Below are 16,656 nucleotides of genomic sequence, written 5' to 3'. Positions count from 1 at the left end.
TTTTTCCTTTCCAACAGTGACCGTGTCCCTTCACGCGGTGGTTCACCAAATCCCAAATTAGTGACAGCAATTTAGATGTTTTTTTAATTCTGTGAGCTCCATATACATTTCATGAAAGTGAAGCTCTTTGATGGGAATGTTGAATTTCAAGCAGCCTGCGTTTTAGTGAACGTTTGAATTACTGTGACATTGTAAAAAAATGCAGCTGTGATTAGTTGGATATCCTTTCTGCAAAGACCATGGCGGACTTGCCCGCTAACATTTTCATTTTTTCCAGCATAGTTGTCAAGCTGATGTGCTTTTCAGGGCTGCTTTCTTGCAGTGCATTTGATAATTTGATAATACGGTGTAGTAAAGAAACAAAGTACAGTCTATTTAGTTTTGCATTGCTGATTGTGGTCTGGCATAGCTGTGGATGAATTTGCATAAATAGTCATTTAAACTGAACATTTTCTCCATCAGTCGTCAGACATTTGCAGCAACCTTTGGCGTTCTTCACCTCCAGGGTTTTTGTGTCTGTGGACACACTGTTGTTTCTTACTGCTTATAGTGTTATAGTATGAGTGGCACTTTCTCTAGTTTTTATTCGGTGTAAAGTGCAACAAAAAATTTATTTGAATAAATATCCTGTTATAAAACATGTTGCTCCAACATTGGGTACCCAAGAGCACATGATCCTCACCTCATTCAAACAGAGCTGGGTCAATCTTTAGCCTCTCTTTTCATGTTTAGAAATACTTTTTAATTCCATATGCAAGCCTGTGGTTCCTGTAAGTAGTTCTTCTTGTCGTGTTTTGGTATGTTTTTGAACTGTCCGCCGTTTGCAGTCGTACCTAAAACCGGTTTGCCTATCTTGACCAGGATTCCGTTGCAGAAGGGAAATTGAATCTCAATGGGACCTTTCTTATTATATAAAAGATAATAAAACAAGTTATGGTATCTAAACAACAAACAAGAGGTTTCCTTGTGTAACTTCCACACTCAAATATGTTCTGGTCTGGCTCATCATTAATGTGTATGATGAAGTAAAATATGTATTCATGAAAAAAAATCGTGTTTTTTTGTTACGTTTTGTTTAAGTTGAAGCACTTTCCGGGAAAAAACAATTAACAGTTTTTTGGAGATACCCATAGTTGTTTTGTTTTTTTCCAGTATGAAGAACATCACATTACTTCCTGCTTTAGCATCAAATGTACACACAGGCCTTATTAGTGTCCTGGTTCATTATTGTAACCTAGAGATCTTTGATAGTGGAGTATAGATAATGTCTTGATTACTGGACTCTGGACTCTGTAAAGCGACTTCGGGTGTCTTGCGAAACGTTATATAAAATAAATGTTATGTTATGTTATGTTATTTTAAGGACAATGCACATTAATGAACACTTTAGACAGGTTATGTTTTCAGTGTAAATATGCCAGATTATAGCTTTGAGCTAATTTCCATCCGTAGTCCAAATGATTTTTACCTTCGCATTGAAAATGCGGAAGGTTATGTTTTGATCGCCGTGTATTTATTTATTCATTTGTATGCGTGTTACTCGCATAACTAAAAAAGTATTACACCGAATCGCATGAAATTTGGTGGGATGATTGGTTATTATCCGGGGACCATTTGATTAGATTTTGGGATCGATCGGGTCAAAGGTCAAGGTCAAAGTCATGAAAAGGTCAAAATCTTCTTTTTACCATAGCACGGTCAATTTGTATCCAATTGGCATGCAACTAATGCCAACATGTTCATAATTCAATGCCCAATCGTGTGATATGCGAAGGTATGCGCTCTACCGAGTGCCCGTTCTAGTTATTATTGTTATTGATATCTGTTCAAGTAACACAGAGTCCAGACATGTATATTGTATATTGCAGTACTGACGGTGCAGGGCTGCTCTGCTCCTCCACAGCCTCTATTGCACACTGCAGGGACTTCTGTAGAGACTGCAGCTGATTGGACGTCTCTCTTAGCATGAACCTGGTGACGAACTGGCCCAACACACTGGAACCCTGGTACTCCTGAGAGACACACAGAAGGAGCGGTTAGAGCACATGATGCTCAAAACAGAAGCAACAAGGAAGTAAGTAGACCGCAGAGAAGCGGAGAAAGAGACACAGCTTCTCCAAAACAACAACAGGTAGACCTACTTGTTTAAATGTGTGACAGCGGCAATTAAATATGCGAATTAATTATCTTATGCAATATTCAACAGCACACATCCAACTTCCAAGGTGTAGGAACTTCAAAATAATTGCTGCTTGCTTCCGTCAACACAAACGTGATTACGCACTCTCGAGGGAGTTTTATTCATGCCAAGTGCTAATGAAGAATCAGTGCAGTAGCGCTTTGTTCTAACTTATAATGACAAGTAGCCTCAACTGAAAACGCATCATGTGATTACCATCTAGAGCACTCTGTGACAGACCACAGCTGCTAACGATTGCACAATGCTCTTCGGATTTCTACAATCCGACAGCTTGAAAGTAGAGCGGGAAACCGAGGAACAAGGTGATCTATAGGCGGGATGCATAATTACACATCACACATCTCCTCTCCACATCTCGTTTAACAAGCGTTGCTTTTTTTTTTTTTACGCCGGTATTACAATTAAAATCCCTGATTCGAGGCTGTTACCTGAAAAAAAGGAATGCGGTAATTTGAAACTAAATGATGTATTTACTGGGAAGCAACATGTTCGGGTTCTTCGGCGTCTTAATCACGCTGGAATATGGAGTGAATCCTTTTCTGGAGAAACAACACGAATCACTTGATACACTTTGTATCTTAATGCTTGCAATGTGTTGATTGTTGTTGATTGTTACCTTCGCATTGAAAATGCGGAAGGTAATGTTTTGATCGGCGTGTATTTATTTATTTATGTACTTGTATGCGTGTTACTCGCATAACTCAAAAAGTATTAAACCGAATCGCATGAAATTTGGTGGGATGATTGGTCATTATCCGGGGACCATTTGATTCGATTTTGGGATCGATCGGGTTAAAGGTCAAGGTCAAGGTCATGGAAAGGTCAAAATCTTCTTTTTACCATAGCGCGGTCAATTTCTATCCAATTGGCATACAACTAATGCCAAAATGTTTATAATTTAATGCCCAATCTTGTGATATACGAAGGTATGCTCTCTACCGAGTGCCCATTCTAGTTGTTAATGTTATTGTATATTGTTGCACTACCTGCCACGACACGTTACTCGTATGTGAAAACACACTAATATAAGGTTCTGATTCCCATTCTGATTCAATATAATGTCAAAATACAGAGCTGGCAAGTCCCTCCGATACTTAGCGACATCAGAGATAAAACATTTAAAAGAATACCTGGACCAACTGTGACTCTTGTTCTGTATCCTACTAAGTGAAGACTTTTCCGATGACTATTGTAGACATATTCCTACATTTTGGGAAATACATCTATTTACCTTCCCGCCGAGAGCTAAATGAGAAGATTGATATCATATCCTTAAATATACAGCAAATACGAGGATAACACCAATAGCCTGATAGCTTAGCTTCGCGCAAATATTGCAAACAGTGGGGGACAGTTAGCCTGGCTCGGTCAAATGGAGCTATTTATGTTTGCGCTAGCCAGCGGTTTCCCGCTGTTCCCGCTCTTAGCGCTAAGATAAACTAACACTCACCGTACCTGAGTATAATCTCCTGTAAATCGTTGCTAGAAATTGAATTCACATATTTCCTACAATGATGGACTATTCCTGTAAAGTCAAGCGTAATACATTGGTACAGCGTGTGCGCGGCTGAAGTGTTTTTTATTCCTCTTTTTGGGAAAATTGGCACAACATTGGCTCCATCTGTGCGGACCAGTATTTCCTCTCAGCACACAACTACGCATAACTGTCGCACAGATGGCCAACTTGCATATGTGCTTTTGTGATATAGAAGTTTGATTTAAAGACAATTCACATTAACCATCAATCTTACCTCTTTAGTTTTATCCATGGCCTTTAAAATGGCAACATTCAGGCTCTCCAGAGATGAAAGTACATTGAGATACTCCCCCAGGTGCTCAGAGAAATACTCTAAGAGGAAATAGAAAATAAGCTGTCAGTGTTATTGTAATGTCAGAAGAGTCAAAGATTTCTTTTAACTCATAGCAGTTAGGAGAAAAACTCCTATATGTTGCCATGACAGACTCCAATTAAAAGAAGACCATGACAAAGGCAGTGAGGATGTCTTAGATGTGGGTAAAAATAGCCATCGTCCCCGTCCAGGTGGAAGCATTTGATGTTCACATGCCTACGTGTCAATACCAATTAATGTTCCCCGTGAAGTGGAAACTGTGTTGATTCACCATCATATTATCACCGAGCGTTATGACGATAGCTCGTCCACGTACAGTTGGTGAAAGGAGCTATAAGGGTTCATTTGATACCAAAAACAACTGATGAATACATTCATGCATACATACATGCCAATAATATTAATATTTACCAAAATGAATCAAGGTAAATGTGTGGTGAAAGTGCTTAAAACCAGTAAAGCAGAGTATGGATTTTGATCTTGAATAGTTCTGAACTGAAAAAAACTTATTTTACGACAACCAACGAGTGCACTCAACATGAAACTCATATCCAAGGTTAATAGATCAGCAGCACCAGTTTTACCGCTCTTACGACGAGTGAACTAAATCTGAGAACAGTCAAACAGTCGACATCTAGACATCAGATCTGCCATTTCCATTCAATAAATTATGCAGAAGTTTTTTTCTGGGTCCTATTGGTATTTACGGGTCTCCGGCCCATTTATTCGCTTCAATCAGGCCATCTGACACTTACATGCATTTTTTAATTACAAAAAAATAGGTCATTAGATCTGTGCCATTTCTTTTCCCTCCGATTTGTGGATGGTGGTGTTGGTTGCTGTATATCATAGCTCTTTTTTTAACTCCCAAAATATCTAAATAACAGAGAAGAAGAGAGCTTGTGGAGTTGAATGAGACAAGAATGTGCAACACATTCTCACCCCAATGCTAGCCAAATACTTTGGTCAGTGGCCCAAAGCTTCAAACTATTATGCTCTATGTACCCTTGTAGCGTCAATAAATGCCCGTAACATGCATACTGTTATTCTAAACGTTAGGTTTGACAACAAAACAACTTAGTTTGGTTGAGAAAGAGGGTGATTGACGTTAACTTGACTGACTAATCATTTACGTTACTACGAGTCATGTGACTGACCACTCACGTGAGTCATGTGATTAGAAATAAATGTACGTGAAAAGGGATGAGTGGTTACAGATAATGGATTGATGAATGGATGGCTATCTCATTTGTTTAATTCCCTTAAATGTCCAAAATATGGATCCACAATGAGACACATTTTTTTTTAAAGAGCAGCTTTACAGATATTGAAGTATGACGACACATTAAACCAGACAGAGCAGTTTCCCACCAACCTGAGAGCTTTTCAGTGTCCAGATTGCTGCAGCGCAGAACACAAAATGAGATAAACGTGTTGAGAAAATTAATTCAAAATTCAAGGTCATGCTGCTCTTTATTTCGGCTAGATAAAGTGAGTGGCTCCAAACTGTGTGAATGTTACAATACAATCCCCAAAAAGGCAAATAAAAGACATGCAAATCAGCTAAGAATATAGTTGTTATTGATTTATAAAAATGCATGTTAAAACTGCCTCAAATATTTTCATTGAAATAAATACATGTTAAGTCACTATCTATTGCCACTGATGAAAGCATTACAATAGTTATACATTTGCAGTGACGTCTGACGCGACATTCTGAGAAAAAAAGCTTTTGTTCGACAGTTCTTATTCCATTATAAACAAACAAAATCATTCAACTTTGCACAAAATTCTGAAACTTGAAAGCATGTTTCAACATTTTATTTTGAACTCCCTCCAGTGTTGTAAATATTTTCAGATCAATACTCCTTTGACCATGTCTACATTGTTCTCAGTTTGATGAAATAGATCGGAAAAGTTCCCCTGTGGGTTTACTGCCACTGTCCGGGTCATTTCCCCTATCAAATGCAGACAATTAGCATAATTGCTTGTGTTATCAGAAATCTCAGCCAGCCTCAGTGGCAAAAACAATGCTCGTCAGTTTTGTTGATGTCCACTGTTGCAGTTTAGTACGATGAGCAAAGAGAATCTTTATATTTTCAATAGAGAGGGTATATCGTCGTTGTTATGTGACTTTAAACATCAACAACACGGAAGCATTTACATTTCATTTAGCTGACACTTTTATCAAAAGCGACTTAGAATCATGTTACGGTTAAGTGTCTTCGGGCGGGCATTGAACCGCCAACCCACTGCTTGAAAGACAGACCTGCTGACCACTGACCCACAGCTGAGTTAGAAAGTCTGGATTAGTCTTCCAGCATTGGTACGAGAAAGAAGTAAATGATGAAAGAAAAAAGCAAAGATTGTAAACATATCATGAAAACAAATCTCTCATCTCGCAAAGAGAACAGAGAAGAAGTGGTTTTAGAGAAAGGATAGAAAGCCTTCCATATAGAGTATAAATGGTCTTTTCCTCTGCGGCTGCAGTGAGTTAAACATTCTCCGCAGGCCAGTGATTTCAGCAGCAGCCCTCAGGCACATCGCTCTGATTGTAATTGCGGGCGAGTGGGTTTTGAAGTGGCTGGTTCAGTCTGCAGCATGTTATGACCAGAGGAATTAGGGTAAACATTCATTCTGCCTGCTTGAGTTTGGCGACAGGGCTCATTTCTTACTGAAGACTCCCTCCAGCTGTGAGACATTTAGCCTGTAACTGATGACTTGAAAGGAACACATCGACTGTGACGTAAACCCTCCAACACTTGTTGTTCACTCTGTTTTTCTGATTCTTCCTCACTGAGAAAGGCACATATGTTATATAGCACTACAAAAAAACAAACCATTAGTCATTTTTTTCCCCATGAGGGACAATCAGAGCTCATTTAAAATAACAAAAACTCACTTATTTTGTCGGCCATCTATGGAGAAGAAAAGCTCCTGCAGCTCCTCAGTGGTCAGGATTCCATCCGCAAAGTAAGTATTGAACTCCTCAAATGACAGCTTGCCATCGTCTGGAACATGGAGTACAACACAAGTACAGGCTTCAGTACACAATTATATGCATAACGATAATTAGAAGAGTGCACCATAAGTGTAGCTTTTGAGGCAGTAGCACCAAAGCTGTGGAACGCTCTGCCTACACCCCGAAGGATTTCTGATTCCATAGAATCATTTAGACTCATATCTCTGTTTATGTATCTTTTTGCACCATCTTTTACTGTGTATTGTACTTTGCTCTTTTAACTATTGATGTGTTTTGCCTCCTGTTATTGCCCAATTGTTTTAATTGACTAATGTACTGCACTTTGTGATACTTTGTCTTTATAAGTGCAATATAAATAAACTTTAGTTACTTTATGACTTATAACCAGCCCTTGATTGTTGAAAAAAAAGACATTCTCATGCGAGAAATTAATTTAGAATCATATAAAAAGACACAAAACCAGCACATTTTCACATTTTTAGGCGCCAAAGCGAGTTTGACATTTATGTTTTGGTTTAAACAATTCACCTAGAAACATTTAAAGTACAAAATGCAAAAATATATTGATATTTTCTGTCATATTGAACAATTTCGACTACATTCAAACGTTATCTCAACCTTATGCTGTTTGGATGACAGTTCTGATCACTAAAATGTAATAATTTGTACGATTAATAATTACTGCAACAACTTTCAAATGGAAGGGGCCATGTGTTGTGAGCAGATTAGGATTTTTTCTCCTTCTTCTTCTTCTTCTTCTTCTTCTTCTTCTTCTCCTCAGACTAGCTGGCTGTAAGCACAGCTTGCTGTGAAACACAACTCACAGAGAAATCTGCAGCAGAAGATAAAAGAGTCCACGCCAACAGACAGATTGGAGTCTGTGGATATTTTCTGAGCCACGACAGACACTCGAGCTTTCAGAAGTCGGGAGTTGGATACTGAGTCAGTCGTTGTGTGAACAGTCCGCGTGATACGTTGGAGTCCAGATGACACGCACACAAACGAGTCTGACTTCATCGGGTCACACACAGACCGAGGGTCACCGTTGGCCTACGGCGATCTACCCGATGACCCTGTCTGCACAACGGCGAGGTAGAACGAGAGCAACGTAACGCGCCGTGGAGTTCCAGTCGGCTGACTCGCGGGAGCCGGAGACTCAAGGGCAGCGAACACCATCTGTTCGTCGTGACCTCGTACCAGAAGGTGTCAAGGGCCGGGCTCTCTTTTTCAGATGGTCTGTTTATTTGAAAGGAACACATACAACAAACTAAAGCTAATTGTACAACAATTGTCCAATAAAGTGTAGAATTAAATAGTGAATAGCTAATTGTCATTGACCGTCCTTGTTCACTGACTGCAAGGTTAAAGTTAGTGGTAGATTTTGATGACCTTATAGGAACATATATATCTATGTATTTATCTATCGATATATAGATATTTATATCTATATATAGATGTATATAAAGTATATAGATGTATATATAGATCTATATACACTACCGTTCAAAAGTTTGGGGTCATCCAGACAATTTTGTGTCTTCCATGAAAACTCACTTTTATTTATCAAATGAATTGAAAATTGAATAGAAAATATAGTCAAGACATTGACAAGGTTAGAAATAATGATTAATATTTGAAGTATTAATTTTGTTCTTCAACCTTCAAGCTCAAAGGAAGGCCAGTTGTTTAGTTTATATCACCAGCATAACTGTTTTCAGCTGTGCTAACATAATTGCACAAGGGTTTTCTAATCAGACATTAGTCTTCTAAGGCGATTAGCAAACACAATGTACCATTAGAACACTGGAGTGATAGTTGATTGAAATGGGCCTCGATACACCTATGGAGATATTTCATTAGAAACCAGACGTTTCTACCTAGAATAGTCATTTACCACATTAACAATGTATAGTGTGTATTTTTGATTAATGTTATCTTTATTGAAAAAACAGTGATTTTCTTTGAAAAATAAAGACATTTCTAAGTGACCCCAAACTTTTGAACGGTAGTGTATATATATATAGATGTATATATATAGATCTCTATATACATATATGTATATATACATATATATATATATACACTGAATCTTAGACATATTTCTGTCTCCTTTTCCAAATGACTCCCTCCAACGTCTTCATAAGCACCGAATTATTTGTATTTTAGAGCCATCGAGGGTCATTATTTTGGTTTCTATTGTGCATGCAGGACACAGACTGAACTGTCCTCCGTCACATGGAGAACATTAAGTTTATTCGTAATGTGGCTCCATCTTTTTCTTGAAAATTCTACAAGTATATGGTTGACACATACAATGAAACTCTTTTGTCTATTTGCTTTGCTTCATTCATTTACTGAACAGGTAGAAAAACCCAAATCAACAACATTAAGCTATACAAGCACAGTAAGCAGATACAACTAAATTAACACAATCAGGCAACTTGCTTCACGTTTGAACCAATCAGAAGGCAGAAGCTGACTGCTGTCATTATCCGTCATAATTCAGCATACTGCAATTAACCTATAATGCACTATTAGCAAACTATACATTAACAAATATGTATCCATGATATATATGGCTGTATATGCGTATATTTTAAAACTAGCTATATTCATGCAATAATATCATACTTTTAACGTATTTTATACTTAGTTTAGTTTGGATGCCATCTGTAGTTTGTGGATCTATGACTAAAGATCCCTCCACACATGTGTCCTTTCTCAGAGGGTTGTATTTGGAAGGATTTCTATAATTAGGGTGTCAAGGCAGCAGTTCTGCTCAGAAGTGACATTCTTCATAATCAGTTTGATGGACGACTGATGACGACCAGCAGTCTCTTCTATCCACGGACAGTTCTGGGTCAAATGTCTTCCTCGTGACAAAGGACGGCCACAAGAAATACACGAGCCTGCCACGGGCATCCATGTGTCTTACTTCTTCTATTATTAGAACGTGTTATGATCCCCCATCTGTCACTGTCAGGGTCTTGTCACAAGGGGCGGCCTTTTCACGCAGTATTCAAAGCTCAAGATTTGCACTCGGTTTACTTTGTATGGTGACGGTTGAGGACGGTCGAGAATAAGCCGAGAATAAGTCCGCTTGTAATGTAACCTAAACTTCAAACTTAACGTCATGTGACCCAGTGACCTAGCGTCACATGACATAACATCACATGACATAATGTCGTCAGTTAAAGTCACTAAAGTATTTGGTTTCACACTGGACATCAACGCAGGTCCGTTGAGTGTGTTTGCCCCTTCCACCAAAGGGGTAAGACGCGACTAAATCTAACACACTGGCCCTTTAAGAGTCAAACAGCCACCCTGCTTTTAATCTCACGCACATCCTCTGGTAACAGGGGGCAACGAAAGATGCCACGAAATGTTGAGGCCTATATTTGATCGTAACCAGTATGTTTATTGCTTTTTATGATGTTTTTGCGATAACCATTCTCTCCATTAGTGAAGGCTTGTCATATCTGGCCACAGGGACGACGGTTGAAATGTAGCCTTAGCTAAGACCGACACATTTACCCCTGGGTTGATTGATGTGTACGGTCCTTGTTCAAATAAATAAATAAATGAAAACAATTAAATAAAAGCATCAGGAAAATGAAGATTCAAGAGTCAGACGAAGGGATTATATGTTTGCTACATCAAGACGTGTATACCTGTTGGCCTCCTCTCAATCCCAACGTATGCATCCTCACTTCATCTGCATCTCTTATGATGACTTGACACATGCAAGGGTGAAGGAATTCATGCGGCGCTTGTTTACCAAATGGGACATCCTTGTTCAGTCGAGCGTCATTCTGAAGTGATGTTTATCATTTATGACACTTTGAGCAGCTGTATTATGTAATACTAATTGGTGGACTGTTCTGGACACATCTGTTGTCTTTTACTGAAGAGTTTCCTGGTGTGGGGTCAGAACCCTCATGCGAGGTCACTGAAGCAGAAAGCGTCCAGGGAGATTTGATATTTTGAGATACATTTCTTAACCTGCCAAAATGACACAGCTCATAAGCTCTTTGTCTCCCTCACAGCTTGCATACACTCAGCTAATGTCATGTCGTATTATATTTGAAACTGTCTTTGTCTCAAATGTTTCACTGCAGATTCCCAAACGCCAGCTGATGCCTCCAGAGTCTAGATTGATGAATCATTCATGCATGGCCCAACAAAAAGGAACACGCATGGGTTCCCTAAGTAGATCACCATTTCCAATAACACTCATCATATACACATTATGTTTATTGTGAACACAACACTTGAAGCATTGCTCCTGTTGTGTTCCCAGTTAATGTGAAGCTATTCCTGGACCATTTTCCTTGTAAATAACTCAATCATAGTCCACAAATGAATCATATCTCTGCATTAGCAAATGCTGTGGAACTGGTTTGAAAGGAAATAGGAGCTACTTAAGATAAACAACATCCCTGTGTTTGTCTTGTTCACTGAAAAGTAGACTTAAAACTTGGAATATCATCTGCAGTTTTTTTTTCAGCTCAAATAAACCATTTGCATGATTTCTTATTTTGAAGATCAAGAAATTAAAAACAAATCCAGAATCTAAAGCAGTAAGGAATAATAAGGCTTAAAACCCAAACACAACCATTTATCGCTGGAGCAGTTTGTCCGAGCAGTTGTCTTATTTAAAAAACAATAAACCGGCGGTATGTTGAGCGTAGATGTGGGAGAGAATATTCACAGCATATGTGAGAAAGAAAGGCATCATCTAACTGTGTGATATCCTCCTTTACAATGTAAGCAGTTCAAGCCTTCATACAGCACATTGCTGCACAGGCAATTCTATTAATACAGCAATAAATATACATATATATACATATATATGTATATATATGTGTATATATATATATATATACTTTTTATATATGCTTTTTACAGCTATATATATATATATATATATATATATATAGCTGTAAAAAGCAATATATGCACAGTGCTTCTGGCTCAATATATATATATATATATATATATATATATCTGTAAATCACACTTGAGCCAGAAGCACTGTGCATAAATTGCTTATTAATCTAAAGCAGAAAAACAATTTCAAGGTGAGAACTTTGTTTCCATAGATGGACTAATGCATGTGAAATGTGGTGATTCTGTGACCTTTTCTTCTTAAAAACAAAAAACAAAGCCAGAATACTCTAAACAAAGAGTAAACAAGAACCAAATGAGTGAGTGAGGAAGTCGTGTAAAGTAGGGCACAAAGTAGGCCGTGCTCTTATCACTGTAAAGGCGAGTCTCATTTCTGCCTCTCCTAAGTGGTTTATGAATTCCCATAAACGCATCACAGCTTCACATTGCAAAGAGAGTTGGGTCTTGTTTCCTGTTCCTGTACCAAACCATGGCAGATGCTGGTATTCTAATTGCTGATGCTCCACTTAAGATGTGTTCCACCAGGCCATCTGTGAGGACAGCTATGATATAAGCTTCCTTTTTGCATATCCATATCCCAATTTGAGCCTCGATGCTGCTATTAGAGCGCACATCACACTGCTTCTCGATTCTCCACCTCACTAATGGTCTGGAGCTCGCTGGTCTTTTCCTGGAGCAGCTGTCAGGTGAGAAGCGAGCTTCATTAAAAGCGTTGGAGAAAAAGAGCACACCGTCTCTTCAGCTATCACAATGGAAAGTGTATATTTATGGGATATATGAATATCAGGACAAAGAATATAATGTTACCGCTAAATGTAGACGTTTATCTTTTAATAGATTGACCTGAACTTTAAATCCGCATTACAATCTCAAACAGGATTTCTGGTTTGTGACAATTTGTCTAATGAGGTTGTGACAGTTGGGGTTATGTAGGGTTGGCCCATTATCCTCAAGATGTCATGCACATGGGTAATATTTGGTCTTAAACCATTAAAAGCATATGCTTGAACCACGAAACGTCAATTAACATGAACTGGCTTTAATTAAATTCTTCACAGTTCTTTAGAACCAGCTCTGTTCCTGCTGGCACAGAGCATCATTAGCATTCATTGAGATGCCAGAAAAATAGAGCATATCGTAGTGTTGTATCTTTATTTTGTTGATTTTACATTACTCTATAATCTCAGTGGTGTTCATTGCTAAAAGATGAAGAGCAGTGAATGTAGCGCAGCATATATCGTCTTTGTGTTTTCCTTTTTATATTAACGCTCCTCCTCCTCCTCACCCCATCATCCTTTCTCAAAGACTGGTTCAGTGATGACGTCTGAACTGAGCACAATATAATAAAAATATGACTGTGGATTCTTGTAATATTTAGGAGTCTTTTCAGGCTTAATCGTTTGTGTCTGGACCGCAGTGGTCCTGACCGATCGGCTTCTCGTAAGGAGCTTTATGCAGCTACGGGAGTGGTTTAGGTGTGTGTGACGCACCTCGGTATGATTCTACAGACCATGAACAGCAGTACAGTGTAGCGTGAGTTCAACATGAGATACATTTTTTGCCATCTTTAGGGCAGGATAGTCTCAACTCAGGAAAAAAAAGTGTTATTACACAGTTATAACTATTGGTATATGTTTAACCACATCAACATGGAAAGGAAAAAACACCTTTAGTGTCTCACCATTTTGGTTACCATATGTTCAAATGTCCTTTTTGGAGCTCAGCCTGGATCTTTTCATGAAAAACAATCCACTTCAAATTTTGAAGCAGGTGTTTAAAAATAGTGCAGTTACACACATATACTGTCCTTTTCCTGTACATATACAGACACAGGCAGTTACTTATACTGAAATATACTTTTTGATTGTAGGCGGACAAGAATCTTCAATTTGTACTGACTTCAAAGGCCCCCTGCTCTGTTTCTGTATGACCTGAAGGATTTCTGACACTTTCACAAGTAATCACAAGGGTAATGTTTCTAGAAAGACCTCATTGATACATTTAGTCAGAGTTCAGAAAATATAGCAATTTTACTTTTGTATTACTTTTTTACTTTTGATTACTTTATTACTTTTTCTATTACTTTTAACGTTTCATAACCTTTATTACTTTTTCTCACTTTTGTACTTTTTTCTGACTTTTGTACTTTTCTTACTTTTGTAATTTGTTATAACTTTTGTACTTTTTCATTATTTTTAATTACTTTATTACTTTTTTCTTCTTTTTATTACTTTTACATTTTGGTATTACTTTTTAACTTTTAAAAACTTTTGTATTACTTTTTTACTTTTTTGTAACTTAATTACTTTTTAATTACTTTTTATTACTTTTGTATTACTTTTGTACTATTCATTACTTTTGTATTTACATTACTTTTGTACTTTTTAATTACTTTATTACTTTTCCCCTTCTTTTTATTACTTTATTATTTATTTAGTCAAACGAAAAGTCAAAATACACATTTTTTGTATTGTTATAAAACAATTCAGCAATTGCAGCATTGTTGGTATTTATTCATGGCATTGAAGGTGAGTAGAAAAAGACAGAAGTCCTCCAAAAAAGGGGGTGGTTTTATAAACCACACATCACAATGAAACAGAGGAGAAGAACCACAGTCAGCGAAATTACCAAGGAGCAAATGGGGTGAAAATATAACTGAAGTAACTGTAGCTGCCAAATAACAGAACTCTCCCACAGTCAGAGTGGCGTTATACACCCCTCCTGGCCCCACCCTAATTGGACTGAACCACTCCATGTAATGAGATAAAGAAATTCTTACTGAGACCTGATCCTCATAGCAAACATCACAGAGTTCAATACACACTGCAAAAACAATCACGTACACCTGGTTAAAGAAAATTGATTTCATTTCTTGTCTTTATGATTAACTTTAGAAATAAATCACCTAATCGGTGGCTCCACCGGGTGCCCAACGAGACCGGAATCACCCGATCACAGTGATTGCTGTAGGACATCTGACCATATGAAAAGAAAGAAGTGTATAACAGTTTTGAATTGTGGAACGACCTAAATATTTAATGTTTAATCTTCACGCTAATTTATGTAAAACGATAGCAGCATAACATCATGTCTTCGACGGTCACGTCCTCTCAGTTTCTGTGGTTTAATGTCATGAGATTCATGGTCTCTTCTTTTTTTCACTCTTTGTGTTTGTTTGTTTTAATTTGTATTCTTTTCACCAGGCAATATTGTTTCAGTTTAATTTTAGTTTTTGAATATATTTTTCATTTCCTTTCAGATTACTAACAATACATTTCACTGTTTATTTTCTTTTAGTTTTAGTTTCAGTTTAAAATAATGACCCTGATTTGACAAGCACACATTGCCCAGTCCATAAATGCCAATCCTCCCACTAACCTCTTTTCAGGGTTTAAACCGAAGCAGAAATTTAAGGAAAATGTGTTCAAATTACTCAAAGTACATACTTACTTATGAAGGATGTGTGTGTTTATATTAATATCTATGCGCCGTTAGCTTATTTGCACTCACTAATACAGCCATATTATGAGGGATTCACAGCTGAAACGATTACATGGCTTATCCGGCTTTATTATGACTCATATTCATTTGTAAACAGCACCCTGTCATCTGAGCCGACACGGACAGAGAGGTGCTTTATCTGTGTGACACATTCTTCCAGTCGTGGCTATAATCCAGCATTTTAGCATCGTTTTAATTGGCCGGAGAAACTCTTTGGTGCGTGAGGAGGGAAGGACCTTCACTTCAAGAGTCATCCATACAAATCCTTTATTCCTCCGCCTTGATTATCTGAGGCCTGATAACCAATAGGAGGATGTGGGTGAACAACAAGCATGCATCGTCACAAATTATTCATCAACACACATTTGTTGACTCACCGTTTTTGTCAGCTCTGCGGAAAATCTGAAAAAAAATAGGAGGGGATGGTTATTACCTTTAGCCAATCATTACTAAAGGGGTTCTTATAATATATTAATACAGGTTATTAAAAATGATGTCATCTCTGTAAAGGACGTCTCCCGATGGAGGTAAACTATTCATGAGTCATGAGCGGTGGGACGGCAGTTTGTAGTACGTGTCAGTTGTAAAACAGGTGCCATCATCACCTCTGGGGTGAAAAGCTATTCCAGAAGAGGGTTAAGAGCAAAGAGGCTTCATCGTCCGTATCTGGCAGGTGCCTCAGTCATGAAAGAGGCTCAGAGGAAAAACTAAGCCAACTGAGATGTTTGTAATAAAGATGTTATTACAGTATATTGAGCTTGGTGTCTCGGTGATATGGTTTTGTATTGTACTGAAATTAACTGTTTAATTTACTGTATATGCTGTCAGTGTAACATTTGTCAATCATAGTGTATATTTTATATTTGGAAGAGTAGTTGTGGGGATGGGGCTCAAAATAAACAATAAACAGAGGAGCAATGGCCACTAGCTGATTCATCGATAATGCCCAGAATAAGGATGCAGGCAGGAACACGAGGCCAGCTGGCCTCTCCGAGCGCTAACAATCTCCTAGCAGAGCAATCTATTAAAAACCTGGACTCTAAGTATCAGTCCCGACTCCAGCTGCTGCTTCGGGCTCCTGTTACGGCTCACGGTATTCACTGGCCAGTGGCTGCAACTGCAAGATGAAAGACACCACCCACCGGTCCGGGCTCCACCCATGTGGGATCCAACAGACCACTTCTATTGAAGACATGTCAACATGACGCAGGGGG

General features: G+C 38.1%; 1 protein-coding gene across 1 annotated transcript in view; it reads right to left on the bottom strand.

The window, feature by feature from the left end:
- The window catches only part of necab3 (N-terminal EF-hand calcium binding protein 3), a 38,850-nt gene that overhangs the window by 17,912 nt on the left and 4,282 nt on the right, over nt 1-16,656 (bottom strand). Inside the window, exons 2-6 of the mRNA XM_056438536.1 lie at nt 15,820-15,844; nt 6,953-7,061; nt 5,426-5,451; nt 3,952-4,049; nt 1,876-2,012 (exon numbers count right to left, since the gene is read on the bottom strand). Of these exons, the coding sequence (XP_056294511.1) occupies nt 1,876-2,012; nt 3,952-4,049; nt 5,426-5,451; nt 6,953-7,061; nt 15,820-15,844 (395 nt within the window). The remainder of the gene's footprint in view (nt 1-1,875; nt 2,013-3,951; nt 4,050-5,425; nt 5,452-6,952; nt 7,062-15,819; nt 15,845-16,656) is intronic.

Source organism: Pseudoliparis swirei, chromosome 18 (genome assembly GCF_029220125.1).
Source record: "Pseudoliparis swirei isolate HS2019 ecotype Mariana Trench chromosome 18, NWPU_hadal_v1, whole genome shotgun sequence".
Lineage (NCBI taxonomy): Eukaryota > Metazoa > Chordata > Actinopteri > Perciformes > Liparidae > Pseudoliparis > Pseudoliparis swirei.
The sequence above is the reverse complement of the archived record's forward strand: the minus strand, read 5'-3'. Positions and strand labels throughout refer to the sequence as shown.